General features: G+C 47.5%; 1 protein-coding gene across 3 annotated transcripts in view; it reads right to left on the bottom strand.

Moving 5' to 3' along the window:
* PDE1A (phosphodiesterase 1A) overlaps positions 1–24374 on the bottom strand; it is a 198924-nt gene that overhangs the window by 113843 nt on the left and 60707 nt on the right. Inside the window, exon 1 of one of the 3 annotated variants that reach the window (XM_077319539.1) lies at positions 16172–16843. The exons of the other annotated variants lie outside the window; for them this stretch is intronic. Coding sequence (XP_077175654.1) covers positions 16172–16224 — 53 coding nt within the window. The 5' untranslated portion in view covers positions 16225–16843. Of the gene's footprint in view, positions 1–16171; positions 16844–24374 lie in introns of those variants that run through there. 3 annotated transcript variants of the gene reach the window in all.

Here is a 24374-nt window from a genome sequence, read left to right as displayed (position 1 = left end):
TAAATGAAAAAAAAACCCTTCTTTGTTGACTTTAAATTCACTCCAAAAAGTGCAGGATCACACAATATTCTGTATGTTTCAGATCTGGATTTCAGGGAGGGCGCGCGTACTGGTATTTCACATTGTTTGAGTCCCCAGGGCCAGTTTGTTATTCAGATTAGGGTTTTTTTGTTTGTTTCAGCATTCCAAAATGATTTGGGTTCATTATTCCCTATGGAGCAAATTCCCCAGGAAGCCTGGAGTGGTTGTTTTTCAAGCAAGTGATACCAAAATTGCAGGAAAACAGTCCTCCCTTCCACTGAAGACCACCCAACTTTCAAGTAGATTGGATCAAGGGGTCCAATTCAACAGGCCTCTAAACAAGATGCCCCCTTCCATCTTACTTGTTTCCACTGTGTCCTTTAGAAGAAGAAGAAGAGTTGGTTCTTATATGCCGCTTTTCCCTACCAGAAGGAGGCTCAAAGTGGCTTACAGTCGCCTTCCCATTCCTCTCCCCACAACAGACATCCTGTGGGGTGGGTGAGGCTGAGAGAGCCCTGAGATTCCTGCTTGGTCAGAACAGTTTTATCAGGGCCGTGGCGAGCCCAAGGTCACCCAGCTGGCTGCATGTGGGAGAGTGCAGAATCGAACCCGGCATGCCAGATTAGAAGTCCGCACTCCTAACCACTACACCAAACTGGCTCTCAAACAAATCTCAAAAGGAACCAAAAGCTGGTGCTGCCAGCTGTGGATCTCTAGCTGAAACCAACTGAAACTAAGCTCCTTGCTCCCAGATAGAGAGTGATAGACCCTTGCTGAACAGGGGGAGGGGAGTGGGTTATATATTTATTACCTGCCATCTTGATATTGTGTTTTAACTATCTTTTAATGGTTTTTTTTTACAGGATTTTATTGTATTCACAGATTTTTGTAAACCGCTGCGAGACATTTGAGAGCAGCGGTATATAAATATAAATAAATGAATAATAAATAAATAAATAAATACACAACAGCAAGCAACCACTGCCCCAAACCCTCCCGATGCAAACTCTACCAACAAGCTCAACAAAACCAGCATCTAACTAAAGAATCCCAGCTGAATCATGGGCCAGGGTGGCAAACCAGAGAAAATATTATTTTATTTATGTTACTTATAGACCGCCTTTCTCACTTGGACTCAGGACAGAGTACACAGAGAGAGTCCATACAATCGACAGGATGGGACATTCAGTAAACAGTGCAATAGGATTGAGGTTCTAGAACCAATCAGAAGTCTAACAACAGAATTGAAGCAAAGCACAAATGTGAACACGACACATTAAATGATGCAAAATTACAGAGTAGGATCTTGGAAGAAATTCAGCTTCTGATCCCAAAGTGGCAATCGTCATCTCCCTAGCCGTGCAAGAAAGGGCCACAAAGCCAAGCACCGACACAATCCCTTCTGTCCAACCACTTACAATCCAGTCTCAATGTTACAGTGTCCTTCAAGATCTCTACCTTTCCTGCCAGTTGTACCGCCTCCTTTTCAGGATTTCGTTTTTTATCGGGACCCCCTTGACCAATTCATCACAGCAGCCATGTGGTTATTGAGGAACCTGTCCTGCATCACCAGGCGATTTGGATAAGGATTTATAGTGGGCATCATCCACCTATTGATGACAACCAAACCCAAAGCTATGATGGATGGGTCCCAAGGGCTTGGTGTAGTAATTGAAAAGCATGGGAGATAGGCTCCAGGGCAAACCAGCTGAAACGAGGACCAACAGAACCAATTTCAGAACAGAGATCCAAGCGAAACCAACCTGGTAAGCCGATACCAAGGCCTGGGAAGAAGAAACTGACATAAACATACTGTGAAATTGAGGAAAGACACTCCTGGGAGCCTGAAAATTCTGGCCCGTCATTCCCGGTTGTTCTCAAATAGTTTCAATTTCTCAGTATCCTGAAAAATCCGATATACACCTGAAAACTACTGAGAAGGTCCTTTTTGGATATATATTTAGATGAGAAATGTGTAAATGCACACTCCTACTTCCCTTGTGTTGCTGCAGCGTGAATCGTCTCCCCAAATGATGCTCATGCAAGACATGGGAATGCCAGGGAGAACATGAGGGATGAGTCCAAGCTTTATGGTAGCAAGAGGGTATCAGCAATCCCTCTCCCATTTCTTCCATTAGCAGAAACCTAGAGCTGGATTCAGCTCAAATGCTATGAGAAAACATGAGACAATTCACACATTATCTGCAAACAGATGTTCTTATTTAACCAACTAGAAGGATCCCAAGGATAGACATTTGATAACTGATTTCCTTTTCCCCCTTCCTACATATTTTTTTGGTTTCACAATGCATCTTAGCAAGGCTTCCAGAATATTTTTCCCCCCAGTGGCCATTGATAATGCATTATTTATAGCCACGATGGCCCAAAAGTAAAATCCGCAAAGTCAAACACACAATCCATGCAATATCTATCATGAGGACCAACCTAATGACACCGCAAGTTGAATGGTTTTGAGCCAAGTTCCCCAGAACTCAAAAGCTTGCACACTGTTCTGTATCGCTGTGTTAGTCCGAATAAGGTCTGCGATCCTCCATCCTCCTCCCTATTTCTTTTACTTCCTCAAAAACGTGTTTAATGTTCAATGCCCCTTCTTCCTTTGCTCAACACCCCAGGTCCAAGAGGTCAGATGGGGGTGGGGACACGTGGGTTTCAGTGTCCAAATGCCTTCAACAAATTGTAGAGCCAATCAGAGGTCTAACAACAGAAGCAAAGCACAAGTGTGAACATGACACTTCAATGATGACAACACATCAGATAACTGATGTCACTTCATCAGCATTTCCTTATTCCTCATTCTTCTTTATTGGTGCTTACAGAAGGGGAGGAAACATTGGCTCAGATTCCCTGGAGTTGCTAAGTAAGGACGAAGTTCTGTCTTGTCCTCCCCCTCCCCCTACCAGCCCTCCAGGACTTCCAAAATGTTCCTCCTGGGGGTGGTGCAATTCATGTGGAGAAAAAGCCATGTGGTTTCAAGGGCTGCAGGGAACACGCTCCTCCTCCAAGGCCTTGCCAGAAATATTAAGTGGAACAGATTTAATTAACTCCCATACGTTCACTGAAGCAGTTGGTGCAAACTTAAATGGACTCCAGTGAATGACAGAAGACAGGAAGGCCTGGAGGATCATTGTCCATGGGGTCGTGATGGGTCGGACATGACTTTGCACCTAACAACAACAACAACAACATTCCAGAAACCCTTCCGGGCCTGTCAAGAGACCCCAGGGTTTCATAAAACCCTGGTTGAGAAAGCATGGCTTAATTCCATGTTTCCACCCTAAACTGCAACCATTCATCTTACACATTTTTTGGAATGCCATCTGGGACAGTGAGGCAATGCTGAATTCCTTAGCATGACAATGCCGTCGTGTTCAAGTTTATTCCAAAATGTCAACTCGCTTAATCATTGCCCCATGGTTACGTTTCCATTGCTGCTAATCTCCTAAAATGATGGTTTGTACTTGGATAGAAGAAGAAGAAGCAGAAGAGTTGGTTCTTATATGCCGCTTTTCCCTACCCAAAGGAGTCTCAAAGTGGCTTACATTCGCCTTCCCTTTCCTCTCCCCACAACAGACACCCTGTGAGGTGGGTGAGGCTGAGAGAGCCCTGATATCACTGCTCAGTCAGAACAGCTTTATCAGTGCTGTGGCGAGCCCAAGGTCGCTCAGCTGGCTGCTTGTGGGGGAGTGCAGATTCAAACCCAGCTCGCCAGATTAGAAATCCGCACTTTTAACCACTACACCAAACTTTGAGATGTCAGGATTCTGCCTTCTGTCATCACACCAGAGGTTCCATTGCTTTAATTGTGTAGATCTGATGCCTTCAAGGTTATTCTTTTATCTTCTTGCATTATTCTGAAATGCCCAATGGCAACGTGTCATGGACCACTTAAACAGCTCTTGATCATCTCCTCGCCCCAGTCCACTCTCTTTGGCGCATTGATCCCACTCTCAACATTGACAGGAACTGTGTGAGCATATTTCTGTTTGCCTAGGCTTTTAGCTGAACTTTTCATCTACCTTTTAGACGGTTCTCGTTTTATGATCTTGCCCTGCATTGCTCCTGTGTAGTTGGATATCTGCTGTGCCTTCCTTCCTTCCTTCCTTCCTTCCTTCCTTCCTTCCTTCCTTCCTTCCTTCCTTCCTTCCTTCCTTCCTTCCTTCCTTCCTTCCTTCCTTCTCTTGTGTGCTTTTATTCCTTCCTTCCTTCCTTCCTTCCTTCCTTCCTTCCTTCCTTCCTTCCTTCCTTCCTTCCTTCCTTCCTTCCTTCCTTCCTTCCTTCCTTCCTTCCTTCCCTTGTGTGCTTTTATTCCTTCCTTCCTTCCTTCCTTCCTTCCTTCCTTCCTTCCTTCCTTCCTTCCTTCCTTCCTTCTCTTGTGTGCTTTTATTCCTTCCTTCCTTCCTTCCTTCCTTCCTTCCTTCTCTTGTGTGCTTTTATTCCTTCCTTCCTGTCAGCAGGGATGGGGGGAACTACCAGGTGACAACCTGAGGACCGCACCTGGTGCATGGGGAAATATGCACAGAGGTAGCACTTTAGATATATGAATATGGATCCTGGACTTTGAAAGGCTCATAGCCAAACAGGGGCAGCCAATGTCGTGGTTTTGAAACAGGTGGAAAATGTTCCTGTCTGCTATCCTCTGATGAACAGGCTGTTGCATTCTGAACCAGCCACAGTTTCTGAGTTGTCTTCAAGGGCAGCCCCCACAGAGCATGCATTACAGTAATCCATGCCATGAAACAGCCAGGAACTGGCTACAGCTCTGGCTTTCTCTGAGGGAGAAGCAGCCAGCAGGCTTGATCCAAACCCACAGCCAGTAACGGAGACACTGCAGGAGGAGGTAGTCTGCAGGAGGAGGAAGAGCCAGACCTGGATCCACAGCCAGGCACCAGTACAACGGCCCTTCAGCCCCACATGCCATGAGTTTGCAACAGGGAACCAGTTGCCAGCCAATTTACCTCCCCTGTCTCCAGAACCTTGGGAGCAGTGTAGAAGGAACAATAGGAGGGAGCTGCAAGACAGAAGGGACAGTGCTAGATTGGCAGCAAAGCACAGACTCCATAGTAGCCATGAGAATGAGTGTGGGCAGGAGCAGGACTGAAGTGGCTGGCCTGAGGCTGATGTTAGTTTTTTGTGGCTGTTCCTTGTACACTGGGATCATTTCACTGCTGGTGGGTTTAATTATTATTTGAGCCACTGTTTTTAATTTAAATTTTTAATTGTTTGATGTGTTTTGTTGTTATTTGCCTTGGCCCAGTCCCTGGAGAGAGAGCATATACAAATAGTTTGAATATGGTTCTACCAAAATCATCTGTCTGTCTGTCTGTCTGTCTGGGTCCTGAGAGAGCCAGTTTGGTGTAGTGGTTAGGAGTGCGGACTTCTAATCTGGCATGCCAGGTTCGATTCTGCGCTCCCCCACATGCAGCCAGCTGGGTGACCTTGGGCTCGCCATGGCACTGATAAAACTGTTCTGACCGGGCAGTGATATCAGGGCTCTCTCAGCCTCAGCCACCCCACAGGGTGTCTGTTGTGGGGAGAGGAAAGGGAAGGCGATTGTAAGCCGCTTTGAGCCTCCTTCAGGTAGGGAAAAGCGGCATATAAGAACCAACTCTTCTTCTTCTTCTTCTTCTTCTTCTTCTTCTTCTTCTTCTTCTTCTTCTTCTTCACCGCAGCAAGGAAGGCCAGGAAGGGTGGGGTGGGGGAGTCCACCTGAGTCTCTTTACCAAGGTCAAAACCTGAAAACTCCTTTCCCTGAGGAGGCTTTCTTTTGACCAAGGAGGTGGAGCAAGATTTATTCATTCATTTACTTCATTGATACCCAATGGGAACCCAAAGCATTTTACATCATTCTCCTCTCATCTCTTTTGTCCTAATGACAGCCCTCTGAAATAAGTTTAGGGATACCTGCCTTCAGGTGGGACCTGGTGATCCCCCAGAATTCTAAACTATGGACTCACCTCCAGACCGCAGATATCACTTCCAACCCTTACCTTCCCCTTTGGTGGATGGATTGTATGGAAGACCTGGCAACATAGGTTGGGATGAGAGTGTGTGAGTGGCCCAAGGTCGCCCAGCTAGCTCCCAGGAAGAGTGGGGATCTTAACCCAACAGAAGCTAACCACCACTACAACACACTGACTCTAATTCCACTGGAATGGCATTCCACATTTAGCAGAAGGCAGCCACTCTGTTAACCCTGTCCTTTCCTTAGGATCACAATGGCATTTCCACAAAATTCCTTAAATCTAAGAAAACACCTGTCATGTAGTCCCTTACCACATGTCATGGTCAAAGGCCTAGGAGCCATCACCAACCTTGAATGGACCAACCTTTGGGATTCTAAGTTAACAGGTTAATTGCTACCAGTTTCTGGAAAGTTTTGAAGCCACCGTTGTCCTATCGAGTGTTGCTGAACTGTATTGTACCCACTCTTATGTTCCCATGTTCTATGTACCCGCTTCTATGTAAATGGCCCTAAGCCAAAAGGGAGTGCGGTATATAAATATAATAGCCATGGAGACATCCCATGAATCTGCCTTTCGAAACCACTCCAACACTATTTGAGATAGTTGCTTTGGGGGTTGATGAAGAATTTATTTTCAATAATCTCATAATGTTTCCTCTCCTCACATTTTTCATAGCATATCCTTTCCAAATAATGAGATGAGGTCAGGGAAAGCATTTTTTAAAATTCTTTTTTTAAAAGGCTATACTTTGTTTTAAAAATAGGCAGCAATCAAAGAGAAGCAGTTTAAATATCTACCCCCCCCCTCCTGATGCTGACTAGAAAGGCTTTTCAGCAATATGGAAAATGAAAAGTCATTATTATTTGGATGGTTTTGTGCACACTTACAGAGGCCCTGTTGCTTTCACTCCATTTTGCATCCTGGGTTGTCAGACCCTTCAAACTCCCATATCTTCCCCCAATCTGAATAGAGCAGGCATATTTAATCTGTATTAAACTTGGCATTTCAAAGGTCATAGCTGCGTGCTCGGCTATTAAATGTCACTTTTAGCATATGCAATAGCCTCACCAGACCGAATGATTTAAATTTGCAGATTTGGAAAGCATTCTCAACTTACGGAAGAGCCAATGTATATACACACCCACATATACACACCGAGTTTGTGACAATAAAGCTTTATCTACAGGTAGCTTCCTGAGTTTTCTTGTTGGTGCCGTTTGGGAGTCGGGCCCTTGATCGGCATGAATTTCGCCCTATTCAAGTCCCTCTTCGGTCCCTATTTATAGCTTCCCTCGCTCTCGAAATTTAACATAATCGTTCTTAGGTGACCAGACAGCTTGTGTCACTTTTTCCATGATTAACTTTTTCAAATGGACATAAAAGGACAAAACTTTTTAAAAAGAATTAAATAAAGTCTGCCGGAGACCAAGTCAGTGGAACGGAAAACAAAATCTACCACATTTTTTGAGCACTGTGGGGGGACTGTCACGGCGCTCGGCATTGCTTTGAACACAGCCCCTCATGGCTCCCTTGTGGTTCCTTGCTCTGCTGGACAAGTCTGCATGGGACACGGACTGGCTCTCGGGGCAGGGAATGGTCATAAAGCTTTCCCTGGATTAACCTTCTTGGGCATGTGAAATTCAAGAGGCAAAGACTTTCAGTTTGGGGCCTGAGGATGGATTCCAGAGCTCTTGCTTGGGATTTGCTGGCCCGGGGCTCTTGGACAATAACAGAAGAGATTCATGGAACAAACAAGAGTCATACTTAAGGCCCAATCACATGTCATGGTGTTGGAATTGCAATCAGCAAGTAATTTGGTGAAGTCAGCCTTGAAGGGCTGTTGCTAAGCTGTTTAAGCAGATGTGCTGTATCTATGGGTTCACTAGTGATGCCTAATGGTCACTCTGAGATTGCGGTAGAAAAACCTGAGTCCATGCTCTGGGAATTCCTTTGTTTAAGGTGGGCTCGTGCCCACTTCTTTCTTCAGGAAGAGAAATGCTGAAGCAAGGAGAAACAGGCAGCCATTTAGACTGTGCTCTTTCCATCTACTGATGTGTGGCATGTAGTCTGCTTGCAGCCTAGCCACAAGAGGCTTGCAATGTGTTTTCTTTGTACCAATCTTTTATGCTTTTGTACTCTGCTTCAGTAATGAGACTGAAGCAGATGAATATATTTTGTAAAAAGTCTTTTCTATTAAAGATTCTCTCTTTTAAACTTCAAACTGCTGTGAGTCTGGATCTGTGCCTCATCCAAAAAGGTAACTAATAGCTGCATACTTTCAAAAATGCTCTGTTACTTTGCAGTTCTGTTTCTCTAGAGGGACTCAGGGCTCAGTCAAGTCCAAAAGTCCCAACACTTGGTGGGAGTACTGAAAGTATCTATAAGTTCCACAGTTTTGCTTATCTGGTATACAGTTGCTTAGTTTTTCTGATTCCCGTAAAAGCTGTTGGTTGTTGGAGCTGAGTGTCTCTGTGTCATGCTTACTGAACCCACAGATTTAATAAACTTCTTCAGTGAACAGACAAACACAAATGTCCCAAACCAGCAGTTATGTAGTGATGCTAACAGAAATGCAACAAGAAAGATGCCTCACCTGGAGAAGTTCTCCGTATGGGTCAAGACAGTATTTACCCATTGTCACTTCTAGGGCTAATAAATATTCCCAAGGGATCACCGTGTTCAGGGCTTGTCCCACGTTTTGGGAGCCAGGTCCCTCCTGGCCACAAGCAGAGAATGATAAGGCAAGGGTTGCCAGCTTGAGGTTGGGTGACTCCTGGAGATTTGGGGTTGGAACTTAGAGAGGACAGGGATCTCTATGGGGCACAATGCCATAGACTTCACCCTCCAAAGCAACCATTTTCTCTAGGGGAGCTGATCACTGTAGTCTGGGTATTCATTGTAATTCTGGGAGATTCCCCAGGTCCCACCTGCAAACTGGCCCCTTGACCAGTATGTGGTAGAGGCCCTGTGGGAACTGGCCAATTTTGTCAGGGCCCTGATTTCTCCAGGGTGCTCATTCCACCAGGCAGAAGGGAAAGAGAAGGTAATTGAAAGCCCCCTTGAGACTCGAGTAGTGAAAAATGGTATAAAAACCAGCTAAGCAAGCTAAAATCCTTCAGCCAGGAACTATGTATGAACCCCTCTTTCTCCTCTCACCACAACTCCACTCCCAATGGACACCCTGCATATTTGCTGCTCGCCATGAGTGTGACTCACCGGATAGAACATTGGCTGATGATCACAGAGACCCAGGGGCAAGTTTCTACCCAGCTGTGCAGTCTTCTAGGCACCGCTGGGCCAGATATTCTCTCTCAGTTTAAACCCCCCCCCCCTGACAAAATGCTGAAGGTTCTGAAGCTTCCTATTGGTGGAATCTCCTTCCTCAGGGCCAATTGCTGCTCTTGCTCAAGTTTTTGCACACACCCCTTCAGGCTGTGAAAGGAACCTCTAATAGCTACTGACAGAAGCAAGGGATACATTTGTAAGAGCAATGCAAGGGAGTCTGTGGGCATTCCTTCTGAGGGGGGAAAGCTTTCCCCTTATGCCTAACAGCTGGCTGAGAGGGGGGGGCACAGAAAAGCCTCTCCTCACTTACTATACTGCTGTGGCTGGCCTCGCTGCTGGAAACAAGTTACATGTGTCTCTTCTCAGCTCTCTGAACCCTTGAGGCCTACTGCGCAGGGTTGTAGAACAGATGAAACTGGATGCTGTTGCTGGGGCTCTTTTGCTTCCTGTATCATCTGCACAGCAACCCTGCACAGTAGGCCTCAAATGTTTCATCTCCACAACAACCTGTGTAGAAAGCACCAAATGTTTCTTCTGCACAATACCACTATCCACCCACCAAAGTAGTCATTTCTGCCTCAGGGGCTAATCTTTACACTCTGGAGATGACCTTTAATTCCAGGAGATCTCCAGGCCCCACCTGGTGGTTGGCTACCCCTGGGTTGGAAATATTCCTTGAGGTTTGAAAGTGGAGTCACAAAAGGTTATAATGCCTCTGCAGCCACCCAACCAGCCACATAGTGCCCCTGGCCTGTTTCAGGTAAAGAAGGCATTGCAGAGAGGAGGTAAAGTTGCTAGATTAGGTGTAGATTCATATCCTGGGATTCCACGTTTCCTAGGTGTACTTGAACCTGACTTGGATCAGGAGTGTTGTGCACCTCCATTTAGAGTAGCCAGGTTCAAAGTGAGGCACAAAACCAACACCAAACCATGTGCTAGCACCTATTGCATTACAGCACACAACGGGCTTTACTACTAGTCTATATACATAAAATTATGACCATAAACCCTGACAAAATGCTGAAGGTTCCGAAGCCTCCTATTGGTGGAATCTCTCCCATTCAGGACCAATTACTGCTCTTGCTCAGGATTCCACACACACACCTTTGCTTTCAGGCCTGCTGTGAAGGAAGCCTCTAACAGCCCCTGACTGAGGGGAGGGAGGCGTTTCCAAGAGCAACACATTGGAATCCGTGAGCATGTGTGTGCATTCCTTTTGAGAGGAGAAAATGTTCCCCTTCTGCCTAATGGCTGGCTGTCAGGGAGGCTAGCGCCCATTGCATTACCGCACGCAACGGGCTTTACTACTAGTGATAATATAATGCGGAGAAACGCACTCAACTATACCGCATGGCATGGTTGGATATCACATGGTGGCAGAAAGTATTACCCAGTTGATGTATGATGACTCCTGGTGAGATTTTCAAGGCAAGAGATGTTCAGAGGTGGTTTTTGCCACTGCCTGCCTCTGCATCACAACTCTGCTATTCCTTGGATCTCTCTCATCCAAATATTAGGCAGGCCTGCCTCTTCTTAGCTTTCGAGATCTGAAAAGAGCCAGTTAACCTGGGCTAGCCGGGTCAGAGCAGGTGCCACTTTGGAACTGCAAATTATACGTGTTCACAACGAACACCTGGCGCATGACGATTCTTGCGCTCCACTGCTATTAACGCAGCCCTGTCAAAACACACGTAAAGAGGACATAGAATTCTGACCGCCTTCCTTGCCCTACAAGCCCACTTTACGTCCCATTCTGTTTACACCTGGTTTACCCTCAACGTATCTGTGGGGATCAAACTACTGTCCACCTTGAAGTAGAACAATTCAGGGGCTGAATCCAAACAAAAGGGGACAGGTGTTTAAGAGTATCCGAATGGCATTCTGATGCCAAAACAATGCAAGTATTTCCTGTCCACTTTTGCTTTACTGCCCACTGTTTATATTTCTGTTTCTGCGGTGCAGGTGTCTTGTATCCAGGTGTACACAACACCTTACACATGGCCCCATTTCAGATGACTGTGTTTTCTCTCCACATCTTGTTTTCCGCCCACAAAATCCTTCCTAACCTTTGAGACTCCATGTGGGGTAGCAGAGTGTTAGGCTCAGCCTAGAGAAATCTGGGTTCAGATCCCTAGTCAGCTATGAAGAAGAATTGTTTTTATACCCCGCTTTTGACTTCCTGAAGGAGTCTCCAAGCGGCTGACAATTGCCTTCCCTTCCTCTCCCCACAACAGACTCCTTGTGACAGATTATGGACAGTGGCGGCTGTGCCAGGCCGCTGCCAGTGTTCCGGGCTGGGGCAGCATGCCCTGCTTTGTCCCATGTACGTATGGGGGATGAAATCGCACAGCGCACACAGTCCGCCATGGAATTGTGTGTGTACACGCACATGTCTAGGGCTGGTAGGTTCCACCGCACCTGCCACCATCAATTTGCAAACCTTTCACGGATCAGGGGATTCTTTGCAAGCTTCGGCCCTCGCTGCCATGAGATGCGGCTCACACCCGGCGGGTCAGCGGGGAACTAACGGTGCGATGTACAATTGCACTCCTCCTGAGCCTGGTGCCTTCAGTGGCCTTAGAAGGATGACTGTTTACAACAAAAATTGAGTCCAGTAGCACCTTTAAGCCCAACAAAGGTTTATTCAAAGCATGAGTATTCGAGTGCATTCACTCTTCCACAGACTAAATGAACAACCACCGTAACTGTGCAGACAGAAGGCACAAGCACATTATGGCAAATCAGTAAATGGCCAGCCTGAGAACACCATGACAGTCGTCATGGGCAGGAGGCCCCAAAAGTCCCATCCTGCACCCAAGGGGATCTGAGCCCGCTTCCAGACCCTTGCTACAAAGCCCCACCCCATTTAAATATATCATGCTTTGCTTGAAGCGACAAAATCACCAGGATTTCTTCTCAACGTTCGTTCGTAGGACTGAGCTGAGGAGCTTTTACCAAAACACAACAGAGACACAATTTTTAAAGCATAAAAACTGAATGAGCCCCTGAAGATTATCGTTAATATCTGACAGGTCCCAAAGGCAGGACATTTCACCTGAACGCCACATTCCTAGATGCACATATGCACTTTACTGTGGGTAGAAGTGTCTGGGCCCCCCTCACTCCCTCTGGGAAGAAGGCTGGCTGGTCCTTGCTTGTCACAGAATCCCACCTTCTTGACTCAGTTCAGTGGAGAAGTAATAAACTCTGTGCAACCATGACTTTCCGAGGACTGCAAGGCTATCTGTGTCTGCGAAACTATCATTGTTTTTAACGAGGAGCAATCTGGGTGAGAGACAGAGGTCGTTTGTAGAATATGTTTTCCACTTCAGGCTAATAACAGTGTGGGGAGGGGGGGAAACACTGAGGAAATAGAGCGAGGATTAACCCCCCCCCCTTTTTCCCAGCACAGTGGCCTCCGTCAAATTGTCAATGCCCTGTAGCTGCTTTTAACTTCTTTTTAGAAATGCCTGCAGAGAGATCCGGTCAAGGTCTCCAAACAGCATTTGAGTTTGATGGATAACAATAATTCTTCCTTAGGAGACATGCCTGTGTTATCCAGTCCCACTTTGGACAGTCTACAAGATTGGGAGGTATCCTACCATTTTTGCCATGAGTGAGAGACGAGGGAAAGGGTCCCTTTCCCTTTCCTCTGCCCCCAACAGACACCCTGTGAGGGAGGGGAGGCTGAGAGAGCCCTGATATTACTGAAGAAGAAGAAGAGTTGGTTCTTATATGCCGCTTTTCTCTACCTGAAGGAGTCTCAGAGGGGCTTACAATCGCCTTCCCTTTCCTCTCCCCACAACAGACACCCTGTGAGGGAGGGGAGGCTGAGAGAGCCCTGAGATTACTTAAGAAGAAGTAGAGTTGGTTCTTCTATGCCGCTTTTCTCTACCCGAAGGATTCTCAAAGCAGCTTACAGTCGCCTTCCCTTTCCTCTCCCCACAAAGGACACCCTGAGAGGTGGGTGAGGCTGAGAGAGCCCTGATATTACTGAAGAAGAAGAAGAAGAAGAGTTGGTTCTTATATGCCGCTTTTCTCTACCCGAAGGATTCTCAAAGCGGCTTACAGTCCCCTTCCCTTTCCTCTCCCCACAAAGGACACCCTGAGAGGTGGGTGAGGCTGAGAGAGCCCTGATATCACTGCTTGGTCAGAACAGCTTTATCAGTGCTGTGGGGAGCCCAAGGTCACCCAGCTGGTTGCATGTGGGGGAGTGCAGAATCGAACCCAGCTCACCAGATTAGAAGTCCGCACTCCTAACCACTACACCATGCTGGCTATGCCAAGGTTTGTGAGACCCATGTGAACAACAGCCCCACTAGGATGGGGATGAGGGGAACTGGAAGAGACAGAGTGGGGAAATCATGTGTTCTAGCACTATTTTGACAATGAGATACTTTCCTTTGTGACCATGTGCTCCGCAAAGATCTTTTAGGGAGAACATTACAGTTAGTAGTGGATCATGTTTTATAACTATCCAGTTTTGTGTGTGTGTGTTTGTGTGTGAAGTGCTGTCAAATCACTTTTGGTTTCCAGCGACCCTATGAATTGGCGTCCTCCAAAATGTCTTCTCACTAACAGGTCTTGCTAACTGAGGACTGTGACTTCCTTGATTCTCCATCTATCGCATGATGGGTGCTCCTCTTTTCCTAGCATTATTGTCTTTTCCAGTGAGTGTTTACTAGATATCTACATATGCATCATTTGCTTATTATGCATACATGGTTACTAGATACCCATATAATTTCCCAGGTCTCTGAGCCTTTCCTCACAAGGCTTGGTCCACAGGATCCCTGGATCATTCTCATCACTTTCCTCTGCACCCTCTCAATTTTATCCACATCCTTTTTGAAGTGAGCCCCCCAGAACCGCACACAGGACTCCAGGTGTGTTTGGGGTGTCTGACCAGTGCAATATATTTGGATGGGAGACCACTAAAGAAGTCTATGGTTTCTGAGCAAAGGCAAGCACTGGCAAGCCACCTCTGCTCATCTCTTGCCTTGGAAATGGTATGGGGTTACCATAAGTTGGTTTTGATTTGACAGCACTTCACACACACACACACACACACACACACACACACGTGCCATTTCTTGCTCACAAGGCCAAGACTGCAAACATATGAAGCCATTTGGTCAAAATGGGGTTGGGTGGGAATCTGCTTCATGTTTGGCGTAGGGACACTGGCCATAAATTAAATTATATTTATATAAATTCTGTGAAGGCTTAAAAGGTTGGCAGGTAACAATGGATGAGCGATAGGGTTCTGAGTATCCTGCATAGTGCAGGGGGTTGGACTAGATGACCTATGAGGTCCCTTCCAACTTTATGATTCTATGAAAGATGCTGACAGATAAATTAAATAATATATGGCAGTGGTAGAAAGTGCCATGGAGTCACAGCTGACTTAAGAGTAACCCCACAAGGTTTTCAAGGCAAGAGACATTCAGAGCTGGTTTGCCACAGCCTGTTTCTGTGTCTCATCCCTCAAGTACCTACAAGGTCTCCCATCCAAATACTAACCAAGGCCAACCCTGCTTAGCTTCCAGGATCTGACAAGGTCAGGCTACCCTATACTATCCAGGTCAGGGCATTCCATGGAACATTCATACAGCTGCCATCCAATAGGGCTTTCTCATGATTCTACAGACCCAGCTGTTATTGAGGAGGCCCATCAAAAGCTGGATAGAATGGTACACACACGTCAGCTTTTTGCTTGGTGCCAACAGGCCAGGCTGGAAGCATTCCTCCATGCCATGAAAATGGGTTCTGGCAATGAAATCCCAAAGGGAGTTACACCTTTCTAAGCTCGTTGACTTAAGGGGACCCAGAAGGGGTGGAACTCTGGATTGCACTCCGATTCAGGTGGGCTGCCGCCGGGGACTGAAGCAACAGAACAAAGTTTTGAGTCCAGCGACGTTTAATTCATGCACATGAAGGCTTCTAGGCAGAATTCAACTGTGTCGGCCTTGAACGTGGCACTGGACTCAGATTCTGGATTGCACTGAACATGAATTCAGCGCGCTTTGAACATCAACTATTTGCACAATCACAGCTATCACCTCACAAATAGCTCAAGCCTCTAAAAGGTTTTGGGTTTTTTTTTTTTTACTAAGACACATTTTTATACCTTTGGGATGTAATCCCATGCATGCTTCCTAAGGAGTAAGTCCCATCGGAGTCAATGGTGCTTCTTTCTGAGCAAACAGGCATAGGACACTACTGGCTGAGTAGTTTTTATAATTCATGCTGGCGTGTGGATTTTCAGTCCCTCTACACCAGGGGTAGTCAAACTGCGGCCCTCCAGAAGTCCATGGATTACAATTCCCATGAGCCCCTGCCAACAAATGCTGGCAGGGGCTCATGGGAATTGTAGTCCATGGACATCTGGAGGGCCGCAGTCTGACTACCCCTGCTCTACACATTCAGCTAAAAATCGCAAAGACGCATCCATATTATATTTCTTGGGGCGCAAACAGAATCCACCGAAGAAAGCCCGCCAACTGCCTGCACTCGAAGTGCCGTTCCAGAGCACGATCCAAAGATTTTAGGGCTTTCAGAAACAAAATCCGTTCCGGCGTGCCTTTCCCAAAGAAGAAAACCCCACATAAAACTCAAGGGGAAGCAGGCGACCCATCCTGTCAGGCTTTTAAACACTCCCACGAAAGTCTCCGAAAGTTTACTCCAGCCTGCACTGAAGTTACCAAAGCATTTCAAAACTCGGTTCGCAGGCATGACAAGTTTAACTCCGGGCTCCTGCGGTCGAAACCCCCTTGTTTGCTTTCCCATCTCAAAATCCAGTTAGCAAAAAGATGCCTAGGGAAGGGGGGGGGTGGAAGGTTCGGTGTAATTTTCCCCAGAGGAAAGAGGGAAGGACTTACCGAAAGATAGGTCTTTGGAGATGCTTTTTCCTAATTGTGACACAATCTTCCATTTAAGTGGGGAGAGGGAGGGGGATTGCCTCTTCCTGAAAACAGTTCCAGAGGAAAATCTGGGAGCAGGCAACCTGTCCTTAGCTACTGAGCAGGAGAAAACAGACTGGCTTTTTTCTTGCTGCTGGGGGAAACCTCCCTTTCTCCCTCGGCCTGTCGAACAAACTGGGGCCATAGAAGCCGCATCCCGTCTGAGCGATCCCAAAACATGTAGGCTGTGCAGGAGGTTGGGAGTCGAGAGGACTGGAGCAGGGAAAGTGCGCCGTGGATCCTTTCAGCTGCGCAAAGGAAAACAAGAAACTTTGCCAAGGGCTCAGCCAGGTACAAAAAGGAGGGGGAGAAAAGTTTGCCAGATGACTTCAGTCCCTTCTGACCCAGGCTGGTCAAAGTCTTCAGCGGTCTCCTTCTCCCTCTCTCTCTCTCTCTCTCTCTCTGGGAAGCCAACGGTTCAGAAGCTCTGTTTTGAATGCTGCCCTTTCTTCAAAATAAAAGTTTTCCAGCTGTTTCAGCCATCCCACGCAAGGAAGGGCTTTTAGAAAGTTGCTGTCCCACTAGAGGAACTCGGCTGAAATTGACAGAGACAGCCCGTTTCGGTCCTCGTGCCTGGCTTCCCCTCAAGAGGCAGCCGCAATTATTTGGGGCTGATGTGTGTGACTCCAACAATGCATGCTCAACCGCTGCTCATAATTTTTGGCACTCTCGCGGCCTAATAGGCCACGGTTGGCCGAAGTACAATGGGATGTTTGCGGCTGCCGAGCCCTACGCGAAGCGGAGCAACTGTACGAGAATTCGTCAGAGAAGAGGGAGGCGTTTTCATTCGGACGCATTTCACGCTGGGGCAAAACTGCCCCCCAGTACGTTTTATCCAAGGCCCCCAAGCAGCTCTGTCGGAGTGCGAAAAAAGGCCATCTTGATCCATTCTCAGGCCCATTCTACGCAGGTTGGATAATGCACTTTTGATGTGCTTTTGCAGCTGGATTTTCCTGTGCGGAACAGGAAAACCTGCATCTAAAGTGTATTGGAAGTGCATTATCTGGTGTGTGCGGAATGAGACTCGGTGACCCTTTGCAAGTAGATTTTGTCATTTCACACAGACTTCTTCCACAGTAAAGCACAGTAGAACAAACCCCTACCCCCACTTTTTAAAAGTTGCTAAGTGCATTATTTGTGTGCGGAAGTGCCCACTTGGAGTCAGTGAGACGACAAATTGGATTTGGTACTGCTTAAAAATGGCAGTAGGGGGCTGAAGGGCAACCAGCAGGAGAGGGAAGGGGTACAATGAGATGATATAACACCAAACCATAGAGTTTGGCCCAAATCCTAGAGCATCACATTGACGCCATGCCAGTGGCCTGACATCACTTCTGGTTCTTGGCCAGAAGTGATGTCACACCATTGGCATGGTGCCATCCTTTAATAAAATTTCCCCAGCTAGCCCTCAGTAAGACAGTGGGCACCAGACAAGAAGATCATGGGGTGTGAATCCTTCAGTGCATTCCTATGTAATTCCTGTATCAAATAAATGAATGCATTTTATCTATAGATGTGCTTTCTTATTATAGGCAAGGAAGATTTTTTAACTTCTTCTCAGCTTGTCCAGCCTACCAATTCAGATCCTTTCCCCCTGGTCGTTGTGCCCCTACCTGCACAGGTAAGGTGAGAGCTGGCCAGAAACAGGCCTTTTTTCCATGGTGGCTCCTCACCTTTGGAACATCTTCTCCCTTATGCATCACCTATCCCTATTGTCAGTTAGGTCCCAAGCCAAAAGATATTCCACACCCCAGACTTTGAACAAAGGAATTGTAACTTTTGAAGCTGTTCCATGGTCTACTTTAGCTTGAGAACTCCTTTGTTACTATCACTGCCATTAATTTGTGGGGTACCAGGTATTAGTCTTCCTACTACTAGCGTATTCATCTGAATGTTCACAGCAGCCAATAGGAATAAGTATCTGCCCACCTGCTGCTTGAAGACCACCAATGAGAGGGAGCTCACCACCTCCTTGGGCGGCCATTACTGTTCTACACATAGTTCAAAGCCATTATGGTGGGTCCTCTCCTCAACTGCCAACACTAACCGTTCTTTGCCCTCCTCCAAGTGACAACCTTTCAAGTATTTGAAGAGAGCCATAATGTCTCCTCTCAACCTCCTCTTCTCCAGGCTGAGCATTCCCAAGTCCCTCAGCCTTTCCTCACAGGCCTTGGTTCCCAGGCCCCGGATCATCCTCGTAACTCTCCTCTACACCCTCCCCATTTTGGCCACGTCCTTTTTGAAGGTGAGGCCTCCAGAACTGCAGGCCATTCACACAGCAGGGGAATGTGACCTGAAGCGTGATCCTCAGGCTGACTGCTTATGTGGAATGACTAAAAACTGGTCTGTAACATCACACTATCCCTGTTTTCTAAGAACAGAGGAACAATACCCTGCTCAATTTCACCCAGAAATGGAAACAAAGGGGGGGGGATATATATTTTTTATATGCACAGTGAGGCCCTGCCAGAAAAACTTTATAGCCATTCCTGGAAAGGAAATGTATCTTCATCACAACTGGAGAGCTGCCTGGAAATATACCCTATAATTTTAGCTAAGGGGAAAGGGGGGAGGGGGAGACCCTCGGGAGACTGCCATCACTCTGGCCCTAGCAGAATATGAAGAAATTATCCTGATGAGGTGTGAAGAGACGCCTTCCTCCAAGTTCCAGAACGATGGAAGAAACGAGAAAAAAAAGATGACTCCCGGGCTTGTGTTTGCCGGCGGTCGTGCGGCTTTCCTCCCGAAACGATCGCGTGAAAATCATTTAAGCCTTAAGTGCGATTTGTGGGTCTAAGGCTGCTGCTGAGGAAGTATCTTCAGACCCACTTGGCTTCTATTTATTTAGGAGGAAGCAAAAGAGGCCGCTTGCAACTAAGTGGTTTTGAGGTTAGAATTGGAAGGAAATGATTCACCAGCCACTTTCACTGAAGCTGGAGAGAAGGGCACTTCTTTGGGAAGACTAAATATTCCTCTCAAGGAGGAAACTCCTGACCCCAGAAGACTGGGGGCTGCAGGGCCAACCTGCCATCGTCTTTGGCTAAGAGAAAATGGTACGTATAGCTCCGTCAGATTTGTGTCCGCGCCAGGGGAGAGGCCCGTACCAGACTGCTCTCTACATTAATCCACCGTTCCAAGCTCCTTACAAGCCACCCGGAAAAAAAAACAACGGACTTTGAACTGAATAATTTCCTATCCCTGCTTGGACACGCAGACAAAATTGGGTTTCTTTCACTGGTAAAAGGGGAATGATAGAATTTTGCTATCGTGTATCTCAGAGAACCGTTGTTCCCATGTGTCCCAATCCAGGGGCATATTTGTTAAGCTGGCTAAGGAGAAGCTGAGCCAAGAGGCCCCTGAAGTAAAAAATATAGTCATAAAGTTGGAAGGGGCCATACAGGCCATCTAGTCCAGCCCGCTACGCAAAGCAGGACTAGCCTAAAGTACTGGAAGATGGGAGCACTGCAGGCATTCCCAGGTTCTGACCCGGATCATGGGGACCACAACAGGTAGAGGTTCGCTTGAGAGAATTGCCCATACCCCCGTGGCCTACTGAAGCTCATCCATACCACTGAAGCTTGGCTTGGTTCAGGTTGACCCTGGCCCTTCGAGGCAACGGCCAAATTACAACTTTCCTGGTCAGTTTGTGCCAACTCCCATCCTCGGTAGCATGTGGAATAATGGAAACCCCCAGCCAGGTGATCTCTAGCAGTCACTCTTCCATCTATGCATACATCCAGACTGGATCCCATGCCTCATTAGATGTTGCACTATCATTCATGTCTCAGATTTTGATCTCTAGATAAGATAACCCAGGAAATGAAGTTTAGACACAAGGTATAGAGAGAATATGACAATGAAGAAGAAGAGATGGGTTTTATACCCTGCTTTTCACTGCCTGAAGGAGTCTCAAAGTGGCTTACAATTGCCTTACCCCACAACAGACATCTTGTGAGGTAGATGGGGCTGAGAGAGTTCCGACAGGACTGCTCTGTGAGAACAGCTCTATCAGGGCTGTGATGAGCCCAAGGTGTTGGAACGCAATCAGCAAATTGTTTAGTCCAGGTCTACCCTGAAGGGCTGGCCTTTATACACTACAAAGTACTGGTTATATGCTCAGAAGAGACACCTGGCTGCAGCTCAAGAATTGCACACTCTACCAAGAAACCAATTTACACTGGTTTACCTCTCTGAATGGTCAGAAGCCTTTGTTCCAGGTGGGACCTCCCACTTCCTCAAGCTGAGCTTTTGTGCTCAGAGAGAGAGAGGCTTAGCTCTTTGCTGTTCCTTAGACAGACTGTATCTTTGCTTTGTCTTGTTGTCTCCATTGCAGTTTGCTCTGCATTGCAATGGCTTAGTTTTAGCAGCATGTAAAAACTGAACTGCTTTGTAACATTTTAAGTTTTGTGGCCCTGATCTGGTAAGAGACTAGGGCAGTCTGCACTTACTTTGTTTATTCCATTGTCAATCCTGTTGAATTCAGATCGCTTTGAACTCGGGTCTTCCTCTCCCCCCCCCCCCCCACTGAAACAGGAAAGTCTTCTGCATGTGGTTAGGGAGGCTCAGAAGGTGGGTGGGAGCCAAGCCTCTTTCTTTTCTTGAAGGGTGGGGGGAGAGGAGCCAGGCAGGCAGCCTCTTTCTTTTCTTGGAGGGGAGGGGGAGAAGATCGAAAAAGGCAGAGAAGGGAGAAAAAATCCAGGACCGACAGTAGTTGAGAGAAATTAGGGGCTTCTCCTTTAAGGCAAGCATGTCACATAACCAGGTGTAGCCTATCAGAGGTTCTCTACCACGGAGCTTTCTTTCCCAAATGGATATTCAGGATTAAAAGCAGTCTGAGATATCGCACAATAAAGGTAGGGTCACTCCGGATCAATCCTTCTTGCTGCAGAAGGAAATTTTAAATCGGCCAAAATCCAAACGGAAATCGCATTCTGTGTAGAGGGCAGGGACTGAATCGACCTGGGGTTGGAATAAAAGCTCCGTGCAGTTTACACCAAGATCAGAGAGCAAGTAAACTTTATTCTTTTAGCCTCTATCCAATGTTCCTGCGTCTCATTGAAGCTTCCTTCAGGATTCTAAGGTAAAAGCTTATTCTGCGCTTTCTCAAAGTGTGCAAAAGAGTGAGATCTTTGCAGCTGGGGAAAAGCAACTCTCTTTTTATATTTTTTGTCCCTCCACGACAACACATGGCGCCTCTAAAGGACAACAACAGTGGCTGCAGAGCTTGGTCTAGATCCATCAACCTCTTCCCACTCCAACACAAAGTCACCTAGCTGGCTGCATGTGGAGGAGCAGGGAATCAAATCCAGCTCACCAGATTAGAAGCCACTGCTTCTACACTACACTAAGCAGTGGTACTCTGTCTTCTTGGTGCTCGGAAGGGCAACAGTCAGAAAGTTGAGAGGGATCAAAAGGGACATGATTATTGTTTATTAGATTTATAAAACACCCCTCCCTAACAGGCTCAGGATGGTGTACAACATTTAAAAATCTCCATAAATATAAACTTTGATAAATGAGAAAAAACATTCGGTAGATACAGATGCAGGTTCTTCAGTAAACTCAGCTATTTATTAACTCCAACAACAACCAAATGCTAAACAGTAAGCACCAGAATCCGATAAACTCATATACAGTTTAGACTTCCCACCAGGAAATCTGATTGGCTGGCTCTTAGCAGAGCCTTACCATTGGCCCATTCAAAAGGCATTCCATTGGTCATAGCTGAATACAGCAAAGGCTAGCGATTGGATACGCCGCAATCCTTCATTAGCATAGCACTGAAGCATGTTCAATGGCCAAATCCATAACAACCATAAAACTACAAACCTGAGTGCTCCAGTTGTCTCAGCTCTTAGGCCTTGTTCTTATTCTTATGCCGTTAGGGCATCTATGTTGTTATATTCCAGAGGGGGTAAATTCTAGAGCAGGGGTAGTCAAACTGCAGCCCTCCAGAGGTCCATGGACTACAACTCCCATAAGCCCCTGCCAGCAAATGCTGGCAGGGGCTCATGGGGATTGTAGTCCATGGACCTCTGGAGGGCCGCAGTTTGACTACCCCTGTTCTAGAGGGAGGAGGCCCAATGATTTTGCTTGCCCTGGCCTCAACCATATGCCTGGTGGAAGAGCGCCATTTTATGGGCCCTGTGGAACTTTGGTAGTTCCGTCAAGGCCCAGGTCTCTGCAGGCAGCATATTCCACCCAGCTGGAGCCAGGACTGAAAAGGCCCTGGCCCTGCCCCTGGTTGAGGCCAGCCGCAGTTCCTTCGGGCCAGGGACCACCCATAACTGAAGCTGCGGTTTCCAGCATGGGAATTGATCTCTGCAACCTGGAGCTCACTTGTAATCTCAGAAGATCTCTAGGCCCCAAATGGAGGTCAGTAAACCACAGAGGCAGACTCCCCTTCGAAGGTCCTCCAGCCAAAGCCACCAAGAGTTTCATTGGCCCAGAACAGCTGACCAAGCGACACTTCTGGCTCCTACAGTCATGAAGGAAATCGCTTTATTTCTTAGCGCAGTTCCTCACTGTAAATCAGACGCCAACTCAGTCTTTTAATGCCCCCCCCAACCACGTTCCCTTTACACTCCCAGCCCCGAAAGCACACAAACGTGCCAGGCTGCCTCCATTTATGTTGTCATCTTGACGTCAGCAAATGGGAAAAGACGCTTTGAAACTTAACCTAATGACTTCTCCAAGTTTGCAAAACTAGACGTAAGCCCAGTGACTCATTCAGGCCCTGGGCAGAGGTGGGGTGGGATGGGGTGGGGGAGGGGAGGCCCCAGCAAGCCGGCCAGTCCTGTTCCCCTTTGCGTGGCAAAACTGTGAGCAAACAGCCGTAAAGGCCCTTAAGCTCCGATTTCCTTTTTCACCCACTGCAAATAGGAATATTTGTCAAGCTGATTTAATCTCTGCCTCTCTTGGGCTGTGTACATAACAAGCTCTAGGAGGCCGAGCGCGTCATGATGCGGGAGATTAATTTGATTGCTAAGACTTTCTTGCCCAGGCTGGCTGAAGCCCGGCCGGTCTGGCTGGGGCATTCTCGTCACCCCTGAAATTTGGCCTCATTTTGTGTGCCCCTTTTGATCCAGACTCGCAATGGAATTGTTTGGCAGCCCCACCTGACGGCAGGAGTCACTTGGCCAGCAAGGAAACAAGGGGAGACCCCACCCACCTCAAAAAGAATAAGACACTAGGAGAAGGGGACTGGGCACAGTGTGGAGTTGCCAACCTCCAGGTGGGGGCCTGGAGATCTCCTCCTCCTCTGTTGTCTCCAGACAACAGAGACCAGTCCCCTCCCGAGGGAGCCTGTCCCACTGGGGAACCGCTCTAATTGTCAGGAACTTCCAGTTTTCTGTGCAGTCCTACATGTGGGTCAGTCTGCTATGGGATCGGTTCTTTACAGATGAGACCTTCTAGGGCAGTGGTCCCCAAACCCCCCGGCCCGGGGACCGGGCCGCAACTCATCCTCGTCCTCCTCCCCGGCTGCTGCCTCGGGGGCTGCCCTGCCACTCTGCCGCCGGCTCACCTTTGGTGCTCTTCAGTGGCCACCATGGCTGGGGCTCTCCCTCGGTGTGGCACTGCACAGCTGCTGCTGGCAGCGCCCCCCAGTGGGCGGCGGGAAAGCAAGCAGAGCAGGGGCTCAGGCGGCGGCAACGTCCCTCGGCAAAAGCCCTCCCCCCCGGGCCTCAGTAAAATTGTCAAGAATTGACCGGTCCCTGGTGATTAAAAGGTTGGGGACCACTGTTCTAGGGGGCAGTGCGCACCAAAGCCAGGAGCTTGTTCCCACTTATAGGAACCAAATAATTATGAAGAACGGTATACTATGTACCACTGGGAGCATGGATGACAGAGTGCCAGCAAGCAAACGGATGAGGAAGGGGCAGGGGGCAACAGGGGTGGCCTGTGGTCAGCAGCAGTGGCCCTAACAAACACCTTGAGCTCTGGCAGCTGGTCCACCTCCGGGTATGTTGATGTAAGCCCTGCTCCCACCTCAGTAGGGATGCAAGTGTCCACGAAGGGCCTGGGGATACCCCGGTTCTACAGCCCATCTCCTGGTAAATGTGTTCAGCTGGATAAAATGGGTGCTTTGGAGAGCATTATACTGCACTGAGGTCCCTACCTG

The sequence above is a fragment of the Paroedura picta genome, chromosome 2, assembly GCF_049243985.1.
Source record: "Paroedura picta isolate Pp20150507F chromosome 2, Ppicta_v3.0, whole genome shotgun sequence".
In the NCBI taxonomy this organism is placed as follows: Eukaryota; Metazoa; Chordata; class Lepidosauria; order Squamata; family Gekkonidae; genus Paroedura; species Paroedura picta.
This window is presented reverse-complemented; position numbering and strand designations above follow the sequence as displayed.